The sequence below is a fragment of the Dermacentor silvarum genome, chromosome 6, assembly GCF_013339745.2.
Source record: "Dermacentor silvarum isolate Dsil-2018 chromosome 6, BIME_Dsil_1.4, whole genome shotgun sequence".
NCBI lineage: Eukaryota > Metazoa > Arthropoda > Arachnida > Ixodida > Ixodidae > Dermacentor > Dermacentor silvarum.
The window spans coordinates 79,466,166-79,486,431 of record NC_051159.1 but is presented as its reverse complement, the minus strand read 5'-3'; the positions used below and the strand labels follow the sequence as shown (position 1 = coordinate 79,486,431).

Here is a 20,266-nt window from a genome sequence, read left to right as displayed (position 1 = left end):
TGGGAAGCCTGACAAACAGTCAGGGATCATTTGATGCTATCGCGTTCCACTCTTAAAGGCGAAACTTAAGCGTCCTCCAACTTTTTTTTTTATTCATTTCTCTCCAGTCAACCTCTCTGACTTCCGCGACTTATATCCTTTCTCTAATTTAACGTGAATATAAGCCCTATGCCCACATTCGCGAAGCCGTTCGCACGTAACGACGATTCATAAGAACAGACGACGGCCAGATATACAGAGAAATGGAGAAGGCAGGAAGGTTAAACAGAAAAACATTTTATTGGCTACATTACGCTGGGGGAGAGGAACACGGGAATGGAAAGAAGAGAGATAAAGGAAGGCAGTGAATGTGTGCACGTGCGCTGACAGCACCATTCAGTCAAATGTGCTCGCACAAGCCAGTCATTTTCAAAAAGCACAAAGGTGCCTCCGCTGCCTTCCGGGCCGATGATCGGTGAAGACGGTGTTCTCTGTACAAATAGAGGACGACAACGGACAAATTGGCTGAGACAGTCAGCCAACGAGCAGTCCGCACGTGCTAAACGCTTTGCGAATTTGGCCCCGAATCGTTTGTTCACCGCAGTGCTTGTTAAGTTTGATTGCTTGTTATATTAATGCGTAAGCATTCGTAGCCGTGTACCCCAGAAAAATCTGTCTGTGAGACGAAAAGTGTAATGCTTTGTATCTGCACAAAAATGCGTAATTTGCGAAGACATTTAATCGTTATGATAGTGTAAATGTAGATAATTGGTAGCCTCATAAGCGATAAGGAACAATTGAAACAAAGAAATTGATCAGAGTAAATACCCACAAGGTCAGATTTATGCATAGCCATAAGGAAACATGGGGCTCCATTCTTCCATGCATGCGGAAGAATGGGTGGACTAACTGAAATTCAGGGATGGGCCAACTGAAATTTGGAGAAATGCGTATACGCATACTTAGACAACTCCACTGGAGTTTTTGCATGCTTTTGTTTCCGTATTCACCGCCAAGTGACATTCTGGAGCAGGAACAGCCAGCAGTGTGTGCGATTCAACTATCGCCGACCATTCTTGTCATTTTGGCGTCGCCGGATTTCTACATGGCGCGGTAGCTTGCTCAAAAGGCCGGAGCACATGGAGATCGTGCCTCGATGCAAGCCCCGAACGCTTTGCGGAACGCCACGAATGACGGAAAGTAAGAGGGGAAAGATGCCTGAGCTGCAGTTGGCCAGCAGTTTGTTTTTGTTTCTCTTGGGCGTTGTTTATTGTGCTTTTACGATTACTAAGCGGGGAATGCGAGCTCGATCTGTCCTTCGCGGGTTGTTTATAACGCGCGTGCCAGCTCGTATTTCTCCGAAGCGACCGCTAAATGAGTACAAAAGGCCTGCACGTTTACTCCTGGGCAGAAACAGAAAGAAGCGATAAGACAGTTACAGGCGCCACGTGATTATTTCTTTCTTTCTTTCCTTTTCTTTTTGTTTGCAATTCGTATCCCTCGCTTTCAGAAGTAGAACAAGCGAGGTTCTTCAGCTACTCAAGGGTGCCACGTGTTTTCCTTTCTGTTCGTTATTGTGTTGTTTTCTTCTCTTTATCACACTTTCTGACGACGGTGCGTGACAGACGAGGAGCGAGGAGAGATTCCCCGAGAAACGATTTTTACTGCGCTAAATGCCGCGGCGTTTTCCACGTTGTTGCCCCTTTGTGGCGCCGCGCCGTTCAATAGGGAATGGCGCTGCACGGCCCGTCGTCTACATACATGTAGGCAGTGGTGTACACCACGTTCGCGGCCCATGGATGCCCCAGGGAACATCACATTCTCCCGTACTCATAAAAGAAGAACAATGCCCAACGCGGACCACGTCGCGAGTCAGACGAGAAGCAGAGACCAACCAACGTGGAGCGCGTGTAGGAGAAAAAAAGAGGAATCCGCTGCACGCTCGTAGTAATAAACGTTGCTCCACGCAAATGCGCTGAAACCTGTACGAAGGACTATAGGCACCAGAACGTGACTGAGGCGTGGCGGCGACGGCTGATGGCACCGCTGGCGCGCCGAGAATTCCGTGGTCCGAAAGAGCTCTCGTTCTTTCCTCTCCGCTCTTCAAAAGGCAAAGCAGTGTGAGGCGCGTGCAAGAGTGCCGTCTTAGAGAGACGGGTCACGTGGCGATGGCTTGCAAGGAACCTCCGCTGCAGACGCAAGCTCGGCAAGCCCGATCCTCGTGCAAAGTCGACGTGCCATTTGAGAGAGAGACATTGAGCCGAACCAGCGATGTCTGCAAAGTGAACAGCCCGAATGTGTATAGGCGCCGTTGGGGGAAGTCAGAATGCAGGTTGGACAAATTAACAGTCGCAGAGATCTCGTAGATGGTCATCAGCAAAGCGCGTGTTCATACTATTTTTTTTAACGTTACATGGACATTGGCCTCTCCGCTGGTACTTCGGGACCTTTGCCAGAACGTTCGCGCAAACTTTCAATCCCAAAGGCGAGTGTCACTGGTTGTCATCGGTAACGGCATGGTATTTTCGTTTACTAAGCAGCAGGTGTAGAACGGTACACGTGAGCCAGGGTTATGATGTCCGCCGCCACCCAATGAGCCTTTTCCACTGCAGCCGCGGGCGTCTGAGTCTTGTGTCAGGTGCCATGTGAGTCTCACGAGAAGACCTATAGTCCCGTGGAAGGCGACGGAAGCGCTCGAACTGACAGAGCCCAGATAGACGTGGCCAAAGCATCGCAGTGCCATTCACTGCTATGTAGTAGCCTTCCCGTGCGTCAGCAGCTGGGAACCCGGGATCATTCAATGCCAAGGCCGATCACATTTCCTAGGAGGCACTCAGCGCAAAAAGAAAGGCACCTTTCAGCGCAGAGCCGTTGCAAAATAAACCGTGCCGCACAGTTCTCCACTATACTTCTGCGAGGGCGCCACCTCTGCAGAGTAAACCTTTCCGGTACATCATGTAGAAGAAGGTGGCGAGGATCTATTCCTATCTGTTTCAACACGCAAAGAATGGCCAGAAGTCGAAGGGGGGATCGGCCTATAGAGCTTCCCCAGATATTCGGTGTGTGCCGCCGGCCACATCAAAGAGCGCCGTCGAGACGGCGGGCGGCGGGCCGTAATTCCCCTGGCGGCGCAACCACGCCGGCGGGGAGGCGAGCCTGTGTTGCGCGCATGATTTACCGGGGACTCTTCTTCGGCCTCCCCTCGCTCGGCGTGCGGTCGCGCCGAACGCAGAGCGCGGCGTGGTCTCCTGTCTTCTGTGCACGTGCGTGTGAGTACAGAAAAGAGGAAGAGAGAGAGAGAGAAAGGAAGAGCAGGAAGTCCAGTAAGATGCACGTCCTGTTTGCTACCCTGCATTGGGTAAAGTGGATAGACGTATGTAAAGAGAGAGAATGGAGAGAAACACTAGCTGCGCGCAAGAAACCTGCGACAAAGGGGAAACCGTCGCGGTTGTTTCGTTTTACCGCATGATTTCCTGTTTCTACACAGTCGCAGTGCCTGCTACTTTCTTTAAAAATTATTTACATTATTTATTTTTATGTTGTTTAATATCTAGACAGTTTAATGAACACGTGAAGCGCCACTACACTTCCGATACAAAATTCGTACCAAACGTTTTTCTGGGCACTTTTGATTTCGCACTGTTCGATTTCGTTGCTGTAGCGCTCTTGTTCCCGGGCTTGTGTGCCTGTGCTGGCCGCATACATCGTTGTGCTCTGGAAAGAAACGCTAAGGCGGGATTACCAACCCGGACTGCCGGGGTTACCCCACCTCACCGCCTACACATCACATCAAACACGACCATCATATCCTCTCTGGCGTTGAAGGAGGCAGATAACGCGGTTGCAGTATTGACAGAGCGGATAGGTGTACGGCTTGAAGATGTGACAACTGCTGCGCTTAACGCAACCTAAATAAAGGTTGCCTGCTATGCACGCGGAAGAACGGTGAAAGGCGTTTGCAGACTAAAACTATCATCGCTATTCACCCGAGTGTTCCTCTACAACATTGCGGTCACCACGAGAACGGCACTGTAATTTGTCAAGTTTGGTGCCACGACTCTTGATCGCCGTAAAATAACGAGTAAAAAATATTCTTTTAAATATTTCGCTTCCGCTGAATGTTATTGGTACTTTAAATTATTATTGCGCTATCGTAGCAGCAGCTGTAGGCTGGTTGGACATAGTAACGATGGCAAAGGCTAATGCAGAAAACTGCGTGAAGTGAAAAGGTTTCGGCACGTTCGAGAGGCCACCCCTAGAGGAGCGGTCACAGCAGCGTGTCTTCGAGGAAACGAGTAAATCATACATACGGCGAAGCGCTAAGCGCGCGTCGGCGAGAAGCGGATGTTATACCTCTCAACAATTCTCGGGTTCCGCAGATCTCCGCTTCTACACCAACGAAAGTTAAAAAAAAGTAAATAAAAAAGGCACAAGAACACAGCACTAACGCAAAGGGATGTGTATAAATATATAACTGTACGTGTCAAGGGTCAAAGGACGTACGTGTCCGTCGTCCGTTTACGGCGCGCACAAGTGCGTCGGTGCGCGGATCCTTCTCGGCACGATCCGCGTATTGCGCACTTTCTCTTAATGCCACCCTTAACTTCTCCCTCTTTATATTTTATTCTTCTTCGTACGTTCGAAAGCGGGATACGGTTCAACTCGTATCGCACAGAAGCGTGCGACGTCCGAGAAGTTTTGTATGAGCGCATTAGCGGCTGTAGCTTTCCATCGGCAGCAGCGTCTTCTCTTTCACGCCTTGTCACAGCCTTCTCGCATACACTGCTCTTCTGCTTGCAGTTTTTCTCTTTCTACAAAAAAAGCTGTCCGGTCGTTTCTCATCGGCCGCTTTTCGTACGTTTCCAGCTGGGAAGGGAAAACTGGTGCCGCCGCTCTCTTGTACAAGCGTGCATCGGCACGTACATACAGCTTCGAGCTCCGCAACACGGCAGGCTTGGGGTAACTGTTTCGCAGAATCCATGACATAAAGTGTAATATAGTTCCCTCCAGCGGTGGATGAAACTAAACACTGTTTCTAAAGGTTCTTCGCAGGGCAGACTGCTGGGGCGGGGGGGGGGGGGGGGGGGGAGAGTAAGGAGAGGTCACGGGGGTGTTGGTAGGCGAAGGTGAAAGCCAGCGCGTATTTCACCCGCTGTTCCCCAGCTGCGACGAGCCGTTCATCGTGCTCGCCGTGCGGTTCCTATACATACGCGACGCCGACGATGCCTTGGGTGCTTTGGGCTACGGTAGGTTCGAAAGCACGTGTACGGCGTGCACGCACGTTTCTGGTACGCGGCCCACTACAGAGAGAATGAGAAAGAAAATTTATTTACGAAATGACAAGAGAGGTCAGCCTGAGGTTAACTCCTGTAGCGTGCTACTCAGCGTCGGGGTATAAAGGGAAGGGGAGAGGGTTACGAGTGGTGACGATATGGACAGAGGACGCAAATAGATAGCCTGTTAGATGGACGTATCCCAGTCGCGAGTCAAGTTCCAAGATGTGCAGGAATTGCAGGATCTGCCTTGCAACTGGATTTAGACTCCGGCTAAGGTGCGCGTAGGGCGCCTTCAGTTAGCGGTCGATTGCTCATTACGGACAGATAATCAGCCAACGCCTGGCGTTTGCGCGCGAGAAGAAATGACGTGGCCCACTGGCTTCTGGTATGTCACGACTATCACGGTTGGGAGAGTATAGACACTTCTAAGTAGATGCACGTGTCGTTTGGTAAGAACCACACCTAGAGTCTGTGAACAATGCACGCGCAACTTCGCTGAAGGCCACGCGAGGCTATGGGGACTACCAGGTTGTGACCAGTGTCTTTTTGTCGCACTTATACGATAGTCACAGTGACCGGGGGAGTTGGCGTATATAGGGTCTGGACAATGGCAAGACAGTAATTGTGCAGTCGTTTTACGAAAGTGAATGATTGGATTCCTGCGCACCTTATTTGCTTGCAGTGATGACGCAACAAAATCAGCGAGAACGGAGGTTTCTGAACATCACATTTCCTGGTGTCATATGAGCTTTAAATCGCCTGCGCGACATCTCGGAGTCCTTGTATGTCATCTGTGGCGTTTTAGTAATTGAAATTAAATGTATTCCCAATAATATAGCACGATGACCAGGAGAAATTGAGAACGTGAGACAACTGGAAAGTTCCAGCCCGTTTCGCACACGAAGTAGCGCAACGGCGATTCGGCAAAGAGAGAGAGAGAAAAATTAACTTTATTAAAGGTCCTGAAGGGGCCTGGGCACACCTTACGGGAGCCGGCCCGGTGGCTCCGCCCATGTGGGGACTGGGAGTCGGAGCTCGCCAGCCACCTGTTGGGCCTTCTGGACGGCCTGGTGTTGAAGGGCCCTGTCGGGGCTCCTGAGGTGGTTGATCCAGTCGTCCTCGGTGGCAGGAGACCCGAAGCTAGCGTTTAGCGCGGGACACTGCCACAACGTGTGATTTAAGTCGCACTTTGGATTTTGGCATTTAGGGCATTCTGGCCTTATATCTGGTAGATATTTGCTGCATATATCAAAGAGTACGACAGTTGTCAGGCAATAGCAATAAAACTACTGATCGGTAGAAGTAACAGCAGCCTGTCACCGTGCACTATACCATCTAGCCCCGTTCTTGAAGTATCGCACTGTCACGTGATCACAGAAGCCTCCGTCGTGGGAGCACAGCTGCTGCGACGCAAGTACAGGGCTCTGCTGGCATTCGCGGCCTTACGAATGTCGGTGGACCATTAAGCGCTGGGAATTCAAGTCGAGTAAGTCCTTCGCAAGACCCGACAGCGAACCCTTGCCACGCGGTAAATGGTCTAGAAACGTTGGGCAAAGACTGTACTTCTCATCAGAAGACCACTTACAACAAGCGCAACTTCGCCATTTTTATTGACCTATTATGGGTACGTTCGAGTTGATTATCTGGCCCACATGCACTTCAGATTAGTCTAGACGTCGAGACGGGTGCAGTGTGCTCACTCCATCGGCACGTAAATACGCAAAATCGCCAGACGGATCGAATCGCCTTAAGTCCAGACGGCCACGTCCAAGACGACAAGAGCAATGCACTTGACCCTCGGTACACCCGAGTTCGTGCTTAATGGCAGTTTTCACTGCGACGCCGCCGTCTCGCGATAGCCAGGACGAACCGAGACGAGGTGACGCGATACTACGACGACGTTGCAGACGGGGCCAGACGACTCGGCGTCGTCTAACTTGCCATGCCCGAGAACGCATAAGCGGTGAGCTCGACGGAGAGAGAAGCGCGTACGATTGAGGGGCCGAGACAAAACGGTGTTTCTTCGCGCTTGCGGGACCGTGATCAAGACACTCTGCGCGGAGATTATGTCTCTCCGTACGCGGTGAAAGCCACCGCAGCTATATATATGAAGAGAGAGAATGCACAGCCCACGTGCGATTCAGGTACGAGAGACACACGCAGGAGGGAAACTGCAGATGCGATCGCGGATGCCGACGTCTCCTCCAGGCCTATCGAATTACGAAAGAATCAAAGACGAAATTGCGCCGCGTCTGCGCTCGGCACGATGCTGAGCCGTAATCCCCACCGGCTCGCACACGGCGCTAGCTCTCTCGCGCACGCTCGCACGTTCAGTGCTGTGACGTCGCGTCGGCGTCGTCGAAGAAGAGGCTTTTATGCACGCATTACGCCCCTCTTGCGGCGGGCGTCACGAGGGATTACCCCGTCGAGACGGTCATTTAGCGGACGGGGAAAAAAAAAAAGTCAATAAAGTGCCGCTGTTGCCTATACAAGACCCGATCGCCGTACGCGCGGCGTCGGCGTGAGACGGTGGGGAAGGAAGGAAGGACGCGCGATTTCTGATTTATGGACCATTTCCAAAGTGTGCAGAAGGTGTGGGAGACTTTGGCACCGTCGTAGATGCTGGCTAGACAGAGATGGGGACGTTTAGCTCTGCATACGTGCCGTCCATCAGTTGCACAAGCCTTTAACATGGCTACAGCGCCTACATTTTCTTTCTTCATATGTGCACACTGCGTAAAGCGACCGATTTAATGTAATTTACTTTTACTTTTGGTTAACAAAAGGTGCGCAGTACAACATTCTGCTAGCTGGCTAAAGCTTTTCTCGCCCGAGGAAATCATCTTACCAAAGACAAAAGGACGTAGATTTATTGACGTGATAGAGAGAAAGCTATTTCTTGGAACGCAGAAAATTCTACCGGCGTGTATAAAATCATGTACCTGCTACTCTGCATGGGGGAGGCTGAGGGATTGACGTATATGTAGCACCAGTCTGGCGTAGTATTGTCAGTCTGAGCGTAGAGTTGCAGGGAACATTACCAAATAAGGGTATAGAGGGAATTTTTCGAAGTTCTCCGAGGACACAACTGCATGACTGAGTGCATAGCGGGCAGATCGACGAATACCTGATGTTCGTCGGCGACAGTCATGCGCTAACAATGATAAATATTGAAATGAACAACCCGAGTTCCTTTCCAGGGTAGAACATGACGTTATACAAAAGCACCGCCACGATGGGGGGGGGGGGGGAGGGGGGGGGGGAAACGAGGCGGGAGTCGGAAGAGAAGCAGCAGAGGCGAGAGAGTGAAGTCGACAACTCGCATAAAACTGCCCTCTCTTTGATACAAACAGGAAACGGGTTGTATCGCCCCCCAGACGCAATCGCGCGCGCGCGCTGAGCGGGAGGAAATATTTACGCTTTGCACAAACTACAGCGGCACTGATATGCGCGAGGAAAGCTTGCAACAAGAGACCGCTCTTGTTTCGGGTGGCGCGAGCAGCGTTGGGTGCGAGCGTTGGGTTGAGAGGGGCGCCACGTTTGAGGCAAACCTGCAGACACGGCTCCAGATGGCATCGCGAAGAAGTGACCGGATGTGCAGCTCGGACGAGCCGCGGCTTGTTTCTCAGTCGGCGACGCCTCTGCACAACGGGTTGGGTTTCACGCCCGCGCTTATCTCTGAGCGAGAACGCGACGTCCTTCGCCCGACGCGGTTTCGAAGCGGGTGTTGAAGCAAGAGGAGCAGGGCGTAGTACACCAACCCTTTAGCCCAGCGTGCCTTTTTCCATATACGGCGCAGGGGGGCGATGATTTACGTTATGTTTGACGTCGAGGAATGGCCAAACCGCGAACTCGTGTCCGTCAAAAGGCGAGCTTGTTCTTGAAGCAAGTTATGACATTTATGGCTACATTATATCAACAGAGCCTTTCTGGCAGCGTGCGCGCGCGTATGACGATGTACCGAGTTCACTGGCACGGGGGGCGCGCGGAGACCGAGCATGTATACGAAAGAATAACATGGATAACTCGAGGTCACTTGAGCCCTTGAAGCTGGTGGCCCTCGGGGTTGGATAAATGTTGTTTATCTCAGAGCCACTAAATCATGGAAGTTTGGGAGCCCCGGAAGAAGCGCAAGAGAGAGAGAGAAAAAGGGAATGTTTCAAGTCTGCTAAAGTTGAGAGGTATAAAATAATTTTACCGACCAAGGGATATGAGGACTTTAACCGACGTATGACTAATTACGAAGTGCGATCGAGACAGAATTCACACTGACGTGTGAATTCACGGATGTTACTAATTCGGTCTTTTGTTTCACTTTGTACTAAATACAAAGATAATTTTATATTCTTTAATAGCAAAAGTGTAGAGCACGTTAAATAATTTCGAGCCCAGAATATCTTTGACATTGTCATTGTAACTCTAGACACACACTTACCGACATATTTAAATAATTTTTTTCCATGGACCATCGATCGTTGTCTTAATTAATCCATTAACTGGAATTCACTATTTGGTACAACTCTGCCACTGTCATTGCCTAAATTCCTGAACGTTCCAGCATAGCATAGCAAACTACTCATCTTAACCATATGACACTGCTCTCACTTAAGCTTGTTTCGCTGCCCTTTGCATTGTCGTGCTATTTATTAGTATACTACTAAATAGCACTACTACTAAATACTTCTAAATAGCATTCAAATTATGTGAAATGACTGAAACCGGAAAATGTGCAAGGTTATAACCTTGTACATTGTCCGGTTTCAGTCATTTCACATAATTTCAATACAGTGTGTGTGTGCGTGCGTTTTGTACTTCTTGCCCACTCTTACCATAGCCCAATAGGACTGCAGTAAGTAATAAATAAATAAATAAATAAATAAATAAATAAATAAATAAATAAATAAATAAATAAATAAATAAATAAATAAATAAATAAATAAATAAATAAATAAAAGGCTACGTGTCTACATGTTGGGGATACGAATGGGACTAAACCATTAATTACCTATCTGCTACCTCAGCCAACTTCATCTAAAATCTAAAGGTCGCCAATTTTGTAATTTCTTTATTGCATTTAATCATACGGCGCCCTCGGTTATGCTTTCCGTGCTTTTTGTACCCATTATGTGTCTCTACTATATCCATTGGTCATTTATTTTAGTATTGCATTTATTACCGGTATTTATTGCCGGAATCGTGACAATATTAATTTTTCGCCTAACCTTAATAAGAATACCATAAACCCCAGATTTATCTGTAGTTTACACTTTCGTCTTTTTTGTCGCTACATAACATAACAGAAAACTGCCTATTCGACAATAGGTCTTAAACCATATAGCGGCGTTCTTTATACGTGCAGCGCAATCGTAAATTCCATGGTTATAACGTATTTGCATAATATGTCCTATAAAAAGAAAACTATACTAAGAACATAAGTCTGAAGGAACTTCCTGTGGTTAATGTTCTACCAGGGACAGTTGTTCGACGGCCGGGAATCCGCCACCCACAGAGGTTAACGATTACCTCGCACCTGTCCGACGCAAACACCATTCCACGGAGCTCGGACTCTTGGACATTGCGCGCGAGCGCGCCCAGGCGCAGATCCGCCTGCAGCTTATCAGCCGTAACGAATCCTCCAAGAGGGCAAGAGACGCTGCGGTCCACTCGCCTAACGGAGGGCCGTAAATAAGGCGATGTTTCCTACACGGACGCAGCGCCCGAGAATGTAACCTTCTTTTTTTTTTTTTTTTTTTCCGTTTTGCGTCCGCCAATGCTTCCGCTGCCAACAACCACTCATATCCCCTGCAGCCGCAGCCTTCTCCTTTTAGGAGTGGTTTCTTGTCGCCCTTAACCCGTGCCAGCCACGCAGAATTACGCCGCTACGCGGCGCGCGTTTCCGAGAGGATCTGCACGCTTGCGGGCTGGCTTTTTCCGGGAAGCGCTACGCAGCATCTACGCTGGTGGCGTTGTAATTCTGTGCAGCGCTGCCGAGGTTAAGGGTGAACGCTGACAAACCGCGCTGGAGAAGAGAGAAAGCTGACGCGATAATTTGCGATCAGCGTGGGATCACAGATCGTACAGGGAGAGCTGACGGGACGCCTTAAAATTACCTCGTTCCCAATCTACCCATGAGCGTGGGTAGATTCAATCAGGATGTCACGAATCTCTGTCGGCCGCGCTTATGCCATCTCGGAGACGAATGTTCCGCAGCCAGTTTACAAGAACTCGAAGGCACGACTTGCAAGTCAGCGCGAATCTTTGAAAGCGCGGATGTAACGGGGAAGTGTTCAAAGACTGCTTGCGTTCTCGCAGTCTGCCTCCTAGCCTCTTGAATACTGCACAGAACTGGCGAGACGCGCAGCGTAACCGAGTGTCGGCTGCTCCGCGTGCATCTGCGTTGCTGTGCGTCGGCGCCTGCGGCGGTGCTTGGAACGTCGGGGTTCATAGAGTGCGCGGCTCGCCACAGGGCACTCGGCAATGCGGCCCTCGTATAGCGAGCGGCGACGCGGTATATTTATGTTTAGAGGCGCGAAAGCGCCGCAAAACCTGCACGCGATCACATAAGTCGCTCACCGCGATTTCGGTTAAACCGTCTTCACCCCCCCTTCCCCGCATCCAAGGCCCCTGTACTACACGTATTCCCGGCTTCTTTCTTCTGTGTACTCGATGCTGCTGCGTTGCCGGGACGCGGTGGCGGAAATAAGTTATGCGGGGATAAATTTCTCTAGCCGCGCGCGTTTATCCCCTCTTGCTTTGCTTTTTCGTGCTCGGACCCCCGCTCCCTTAGCCAACATCTTGCATCGCCTGTGCCCGTGCCTTATAAGGTACAAGTCCTGCTTGCTAGATACGCAATTCTCGCATTTGCGCAACGGCGGGTGGCTTTGCAGCCTTGCACGAGAGAATAGCGGCAGAGCTCTGCCAGCCTTTCCGTGAAGACAATGGGCGAGAAGGTCGTGGCTTCTTCTTGAAGTTCTCTTGGCACAGTTCGGTGTTCTAGAAGCATTTTCTGGATTTTGATCGCGTTTCGCGTGCGTGACGTGGACTCGACTGGTAAGAGGCTGAAGCGAAGTACTGCCCATAAACGCTAGAACTACGGAAAATATAATCTAGACGCACTGTTAAGTGTCTTCGGATGTCCAGTTGAGTGCACTGCGCTCCCGTCGTGCAGCAAAAAAAGAAAGGAAGGACAGAAAGGAAGGAAGAAGAAAAGAACGAATGAAAAAGAAATGCAACACACACACACACGCACGCACGCACGCACGCACGCACGCACGCACGCACGCACACACACACACACACACACACACACACACACACACACACACACGGCATGCGCATACGCACGCAGTGCAATTTGAATCTCCCATACTAACCACAAGAAGCGTTTACTTAATTACCGTGCAAAAGGCGAGCTTTCTGGTTCTTTTTGCTTTTGTCCCCCGCACGGCCGGAGCCGTCCCTGCCGCGGTGATGATCTGACGATTTATTGGCATCCCCTTTGAAGCGGGGCGGTGAGGAATAGTCACCTAGCCTGCTTGATTTAATGATGCATGCTATACACGTTTTCCTATTCTAGCATTTCTTTATTGATGATGATGATTTATTGGTATCCCCTTTGAAACGGGGCGGTGAGACATAGTCACCTAGCCTGCTTGATTTAAGGTATGCTATGCATGCTTTTCATTGTAGCATTTTTGTATACATCTCTTTAATATTTTTTCTCTTCGTCAAATGGTTTTTATCTAGCTTGTACCGCTACCTATGCCTGTAACAGATCCGGTCGTATCAATCTCTTTCCTGCTTTTTTTCCCCACCAATACTCAAAATGTCTCTTGCTTATCTCGACTGCTAGCCAGTTGATGCTTGCTGCTGCTGCTGCTGATGATGATGATGATTTAATGACATCCCCTTTGAAACGGGGCGGTGACAAATAGTCACTTAGCCTGCTTGATTCCGCGTGACTTAAAATTGACTTAAAGTGACTTAAAATTGACTGACTGCTGTCCAAACTTGGCATTGAGAACTTTATAGTGCACTCGTCTATTTCAGGTTGTGCTTCTCAATTACGAATTCAGTTTTATCGGCGGACCTGTGGTCCGTATACTTTTTCTCACGAGTTACTTTTTCACTTACTCAGTATTAAAGACGTTCCGAAGTGAGAGAAGATGACAAATGAAATGAGCCGCGCTGGGATATTGCCAAATAAACGGTACTGCGGAGGCTAAGAACAGCCTGCAACTACGAGCAAATCATGTTGTTGTTATCAAGCCCAACAAGAAATGCACCCATAATCGGATATTTTACAATTCCGCCAACCGGTCCTTACAGGTTTTCGTTAGCGCATACGCAGCGTGGTAATTCAGAACAACTTAGCGGGCGACCAGGGGCCCGGTTATAAATGTCAAAGATAGCTTTGAAATTAGTGCCAAGAGCTCGATAAGAACGAGTATAGAGGAACACCGTGTGCTCACCTTGATTAGAAAGCTTTAGTGTAGCGTACGCGAATGTCTGGTTCTACAGAACGCAATAGCGCGCCTACAGTGGGTATATTTAGTAGAAGTGCTTACGCTTCGGTGCAGAAATTTTATTTCGCACGGCAGGTTTGATTTCGTATGCGACATCATTTACACGTGGCGGTCACCCTTAGTCCGAAGCAAGCCGAAACCTGCCTCCGACGAGTGCGTTTTGCCGGTGAGTGAAGGAGAGCGTACTCAGGCAGCGGTTTCGCTTCTCCTCTCTCTTTGTATGCGATGCGTAAAGCGTTCACGTGCACCACCACATGAGACGACTGATCCCGCGTCTCGAACTACCAACCCTTTCATTGGCGCTGTGATGCGATTCGCCCCTCCAACAGCGTATAATCGCCGCACATTCATGTAAACGCCGCTACATAGCCGCGCGAGAAAGGCGTGACGTGTCTCACCTGTTTGTTGGTGGCGAGTGGACACACGGCCGCTGTTTGTCTCAGCGCACATCCTTGACCCTGGCGAAGCTGAGCGGCGTGGTGAGGGCGGCCTCCGCGGTGAACGCCAGCGACTCCTTGACGCTGCGCGGCCGCTCGCTCTCCGACAGGTCGCTCGACTCGTCGTTGGGGGGCGTCGCCGACTGCAGGGGAGTCGGTCAAGATGTCACTGCCACGAGGCTGAGAGCGAAAGTTCTTCGGTAGCTTATATTAAAGCCGTGTGCGTGCTCGTGTTTCCCGCTGGGAAACTGAGTAACTGAATGACTGTAAGCATTTTATTTTTTATAATAAACGGTTGTAACTTAGCGCGGTGTGTTGTCGATCCTGTGTCAATCCTTTTCCTTTTACTGTTATTGAGTTTCCCAGCATGACAGGCCAACGATCCCGAATTAATGACTTGGTCATGTGCATTTGATTGCGCGGAGAGGACTAACTTATCAAATTCCATTATTTTTAGTGATTCATTCTAACACTTCAACTCTGCCACTCGTAGAAACGGTTAGCTTATGTACGACAAAGCAGATTTACGTGCGTGGTCGTTCAAGGATAATCACGGTAAGGGACAGCGCGAGCAGCTTTAACGCCTTCCAAGCGTTTATATTATATGTATATTTTTAGTTAGTACGACAAGGTATCTTTATCAAAGTATAAGAAGAAACTGAACGTGCTGGTCGCTCAAGCGAAATCGGCAATATGTTATTCAAGTAACTACTGGATGCAAGGGAGCAGTTGGAAAGGACTTCGCAGTGATGTTCTCTAAAGTCGGTAGCCTCTGTGAAAGCCTAGTCTTTGAGCCCAAACAGAAAATTAAGCCCAGTTATATCGCTACACCAGTGTGTTTGGATCCTTTGAGGAGGCTCCCGAAGTGACGCTGGTCATCAGACGTAGCTGCAGCGAGGTAATAGCACACGTATAACCGACTGCCAAGACCTACACATGACATAGGTGAGTTTATTTTGCACAGCGTTTGGCTGGAGAGGACGTAAGCCACGGGATTTATCGTCTGCAACGAATTCGGAGCTCTCTTCTCAAGCACGCTTGTCCTACGAAGTCCGTTAAGACTCATGCTTACCGCCTGCTTTCTGCGGGTTTCTTCCAAAAGAAAAAAAAAAAAAACCTAAGACGCACTAGGAAGACAAACAAGACAGCGTGGTGTGAGCCGTCCCGCTCCAACTAAGCGACGCTTCAGTATTGGCCTGTCGCAGCAAGTTGGAACCACCGGCGAGGCCTCTTCCTTTTAGTCTCTAACTCGCCTGCCAGTATCCAAGATTCATGGTGTGTGTACAACCCAAGAACCTTTGGCCGAGCAGCCTCAGAAATACCGCCACGTTTGCGTACCGCCTCGCAATGCTCTAGCTGCTGTGTACTCTCTCGAAAAGTTTCTCCAGTAAGAAGTCACGTTCCTTAAGCAAATGCCGCGCTTTCTGTTTATCGTCTACGTGTGAAATGAACTGTGATGACCAAGCAGTCAGTGTGTCCTTATCTCCTCTCCAAGCTGGTCTGCCTTTTTTTTTTTTTTTACTAATCTATTGTCAGCCTCCCAGGCGACAGTCTAAGAGCTGCAGTAACCCTGAAGGTTCAGTCAATCCAGTGGTCGTTGTACCCAAACTATTTCTATTCCACGAGCAGCGTCTGCACTGAAACGTCTCGCGCGGACAACTGCACAATTCCTTCTATGCTATAATGTAGTTGCACCGCACACGCTCCGGAGCTAAAGGAAACCTAACAGAAAAAGAAATAAGTGCCCATGTGAAGACAAACAGTATACAGTACCACAGAAGTATGCTGTATAGCTTCATTTTTATATATTTACTTTAAGAGATCCTGAGATCTGCATACCGACGATCTAGGTCGACATTTCACCGCTTGCATGGGTGAATTAGTCATGATAAATACGAAAATAATCCGAGCGACAATCTACGTCACATACAAACGTAAACAGTAATATAAAACGAGCCAGAGGATCACAGAAAGGTGGAGACTTGGAATGATCAGTAGTCGTCGAACAAAAATTACACCATCTTCCCGTAGGAGAACCCTGAATAGTATGCGAAGCAGCCATGGGGTCGACTCAAGTTCCCATTAGTTTTCAGATCGGCCTGTCGCCGCTGCCGTTTCGTGGCAGCGGCTCGAGCCCTAGCTCTTCTCCGCGGCGCTGTACACGGCACTGACACTGGCGTTGAGGCTGATGCTGTCCGTGGCACTCATCGCGGCGTTGCGGGAAGAGAATGAGAGGAGCGCGCGCGCGCGTCATTATACCGCCAGCTACTGTGGCGCGCCCCCCAGCGGAGCATGCAGCGCCTACCGTCGCGCCTCTAACCTAAGCTGCATCGCATTATCGCGCGCGGAGCCGCAGGTGTTGCCATTCGTTGCGCAATCCGGAGAGGAGAGGAGCGTCGGAGAGGAGAGGAGATGAGACAAGGAGAGGAGGGGGAGGAGGATGCGCATGCGCAGTGCGGGTGTGGACGCCGCACGGCGGATGGATGGAGGGAGGGAGTGACATAGCCCCGACCATAAGCTGCTTCGCATCTAAAAGAGTATACCGCTGAAGCAAACATTCTGACAAAGGCACTTGTCGTCGTGGTCGTTCGACACTTGTTCGACCACAGCTGGATCAAATTTTCCTGCAAACGAACTTGTCTTTGTCGTGGTGACGAAGTCAAGCCCCGTTGTTGAAACGCTGGCTCACGCGACATTCCTTGTTCGACCACTGCTAATCATCATCATCATCAGCCTATCTTTATGTCCACTAAAAACAGGACGAAGGCCACTCCCAGCGATCTCCAATTACCCCTGTCCTGCGCTAGCTTATTCCAACTTGCGCCTGCACATTTCCTATTTTCATCATGCCGCCAAATTTTCTGCGGTCATCGACTGCGCTTTCTTTCCCTTGGCACCCACTCTGTAAATCTAATGGTCCACCGGTTATCTACCCTCCGCATTACATGGCCTGCCCAGCTCCATTTCTTTGTCTTAATGTAAACTATAGAATATCGGCTATCCCCGTTTGCTCTCTGATCCGAACCGCTGTCTTCCTGTCTCTTAACGTATACTCCTAATATTTTTCGTTCCATCGCCCTTTGCGCGGTCCTTAACTTGTTCTTGAGCTTCTTTGTTAACCTCAAAGTCTCTGCCCATATGTTAGCACCAGAAGAATGCAATGATTGTAGACGTTTCTTTTCGACGACAGCGGTAAGCTCCCAGTCAGGATTTGGCAATGCCTGCCGTATGTACTCCAACCCATTTTTATTCTTCAGTAGATTTCCTTATCGTGGTCAGAGTAACGGACCTAGATAAACGTGCTCCTGTACAGACTCTGGAGGCCGCCTATCGATCATGAATCCTTTTTTCCTTGCCAGGCTACTGAACATTACTTTTGTCTTCTGCGTATGAATCTTCAATCCCACCATTGCACTTTCTCGGTTAAGGTCCTCAATCATTTCCTAATCACGTATACATTAATGCACACGCGCGAAACAATTCAGGCGCAGTCCAATCTCACCAGAGGAGGCTGTGGCGGTGCTGTCCTGGTGGTCATGAGGGCCACGGGCCGGAAGATGCCGCCGAACACGGGTCCCGCCGCCGCCAGGTCGGCCGCCAATTCGGGACTACGCGACGAGGGGCAGCCGGAGCTCATGGATGCTGCTGCCTGCATGAAAGACATGAAACAAAATAGAAAAAGTTTACAATGGACGCCCGGTGTAACTGCAAAATATCGGCGGCATGTTTGTTCACATCTGCGACAAAACGCGTTTTCAGAGAACTGCTTAATTCTAGTAATTAAAAGGCAAGTATACATGGTGCAACTCGGATAAGCTTGGTAGTGTTTTGCGAGCAACGAAGGCACTCTTAGTCTCCTTAAAGGATGCTGGCCTCGCGACCAGGCATTTTAATTCTTACTGTGCGTCCTTGTGCATGTTTGTACGTGTGTACTACATCTATGAATGCGTCATTTCATTTGCCACTCTCGTCATCTGGGGTATCACGCTAGGCGAATGATGCAAACATATCCGGCATTCATCAACGGATACTTCTTTCTCTCTCGATAGCTTGTATTAACATAACATAAAAAGAACCTGCTCGCTGGAGCTGCAGTTTAACTATTTTAGCACACACGTTTCAAGAAGGCGACACCACTCTTAAAAATACGAGACGATTATTTAGACTTTCGACGTGCCTCCAAAGGCGGTTTCGAGATTTTATAAATCAAATGAGCGCAGAATAAGATAATCACGGACACGACAAGGAACAGCTGAAGAGCTCTCTAACAACTGATGTGCTTCAGGAAAAAGTAAAAGAACAGTTCAAATAAAGGAAACAGTTAAAAGGAAAAGAAAGACCGCCGGTACATAATCTCGTCAATTTAGCCTTTTCAGCAACCTATTCTCTCCCTTCCTCAAGGGAGAGAGAAATTATTTACAGATGGCCAGGGAGGAGCACAACCTTCCTCATGGCTTGCGTTACTCTGCACTGCAAACGGAGGACGGGGAAGGAAAACGAAGGACGAATGGTGATGATAGGAGAAAAGTTGATAGGTGTATCACTAACGCAATCTAATGCCGAGTTTTGTTTTATTTTGATCACCCCTGGTAACGTTTGTTTTCGCGCATGTGCAAACCATGAACTGTCCTTTTGCATCTTACTGACATACATATCAGTTGTTAGATATACACAGGCCTGCCGTTTGTTGCGCGAGTTCAGGAGCAGCTGTGGCTGCTGTGGCACTAGTGTTCCGACCCGTAGGGTTCGGGTTATAATCCTTTCGCTGCCACGAAATTTATCTTGCTTTTTTTCTAAGTGCGTAAGCTTGGCGCTCCTCCTATCTAACGGTCACATCTGTCACAAAGTGCCCCGCCTTAGCCATCGCCGTAGAACGTTTTCGACGACAACAGAACCGACTAACTTCTTCTCGGGCGAGTTGGCGCTTACTTAACGTGATCGCCGTAGCGCAAAAAAAAAATCGCAATAAAAGATAACAGTGAGAGGCGAGACGAAAGGAAAGACGAGCGCTACTGTATAGCGCTCGTCTTCCCTCTCCTCTCGCATCTCACTTTTATCTTCTGTTTCCGAATTTTCGCGCTACAAAGATCATGTTAAGTAACGGAGCCTGCTTCGAGAGTGTGCATGCATGCAGACCTGGGCGGCCAGTAGGTGTGGCGCGTAGACGGCTGCGGCAGCGGCGGCCACGGCGGCCGCTCCTCCGGTGGCGGCAGCACCGCCGGTCCCCGCTGGTCCCGACGACGTGACCCCCACGGGCGGAGACCCGCTGGCCACCGGGTACGAGTAGCAGCCCGACGAGCGATACGGGTACGCAGGCTGCGGGTGGTAGTATGGGTAAGGCGGGTACGGCAGCCCGCCCAGAGCCTGGTACATGAGCGCCGGCGACGAGAGGTTCTGCAGGAACCACGAAGAGGGCAGGCCTCCGTACAGCATCGCTGCCTCGTTCAGGCCGAGCTTCTGCAGGTCTAGAGGGCTCCCTGCACAAGAGAGGAGAATCACGGGGACGCTCGCTTGAGGGGAGCGTCGAGTGCGAGAAGAAGAAAAGGAAACAACGTGCTTCTGAAATTTTCATTCTATTTCGACACGAACGGAACAACGAGGACCTGTCTGCTGAAACATCTGTAGGATCGGACTCAAAGACCTGTAAGGCAGCCGCTAAGTCATCCGGTCGGTCGGTCGGTCGTCAATCAATCAGTGAATGAATGAATGAATGAATCAATCAATCAATCAATCAATCAATCAATCAATCAATCTCGTGTCCTTGTTACAAGTCGCTGTCAGAAGAGTGACTACATGCAAAAGCATGAGCAATACGTTATTATAGCATGAGTCGAAGCTGACTAAAGTAAAAACGCACTCGCAAGCTGGTGCGATCGAAGCAAGGACAACAGGGGTTCAAAGAACCGCGACCACCGAGAGGCATGCGCGATGAAAGAAAGCGAGAAAAACTAAAGGAAACAAAATTAATTCTTCCTCTTAGACGCATTTATTCGGTGGCCAGATCGACAGTCGAATCGCCAGAAAATAAAAGGAAAAAGAACGCACGCAT

At 49.6% G+C, this 20,266-nt stretch overlaps 1 protein-coding gene across 1 annotated transcript in view; it reads right to left on the bottom strand.

The window, feature by feature from the left end:
• The window catches only part of LOC119455636 (doublesex- and mab-3-related transcription factor 1), a 169,650-nt gene that overhangs the window by 10,434 nt on the left and 138,950 nt on the right, over nucleotides 1-20,266 (bottom strand). Inside the window, exons 2-4 of the mRNA XM_049668921.1 lie at nucleotides 19,354-19,694; nucleotides 17,720-17,866; nucleotides 14,179-14,360 (exon numbers count right to left, since the gene is read on the bottom strand). Of these exons, the coding sequence (XP_049524878.1) occupies nucleotides 14,220-14,360; nucleotides 17,720-17,866; nucleotides 19,354-19,694 (629 nt within the window). The 3' untranslated portion in view covers nucleotides 14,179-14,219. The remainder of the gene's footprint in view (nucleotides 1-14,178; nucleotides 14,361-17,719; nucleotides 17,867-19,353; nucleotides 19,695-20,266) is intronic.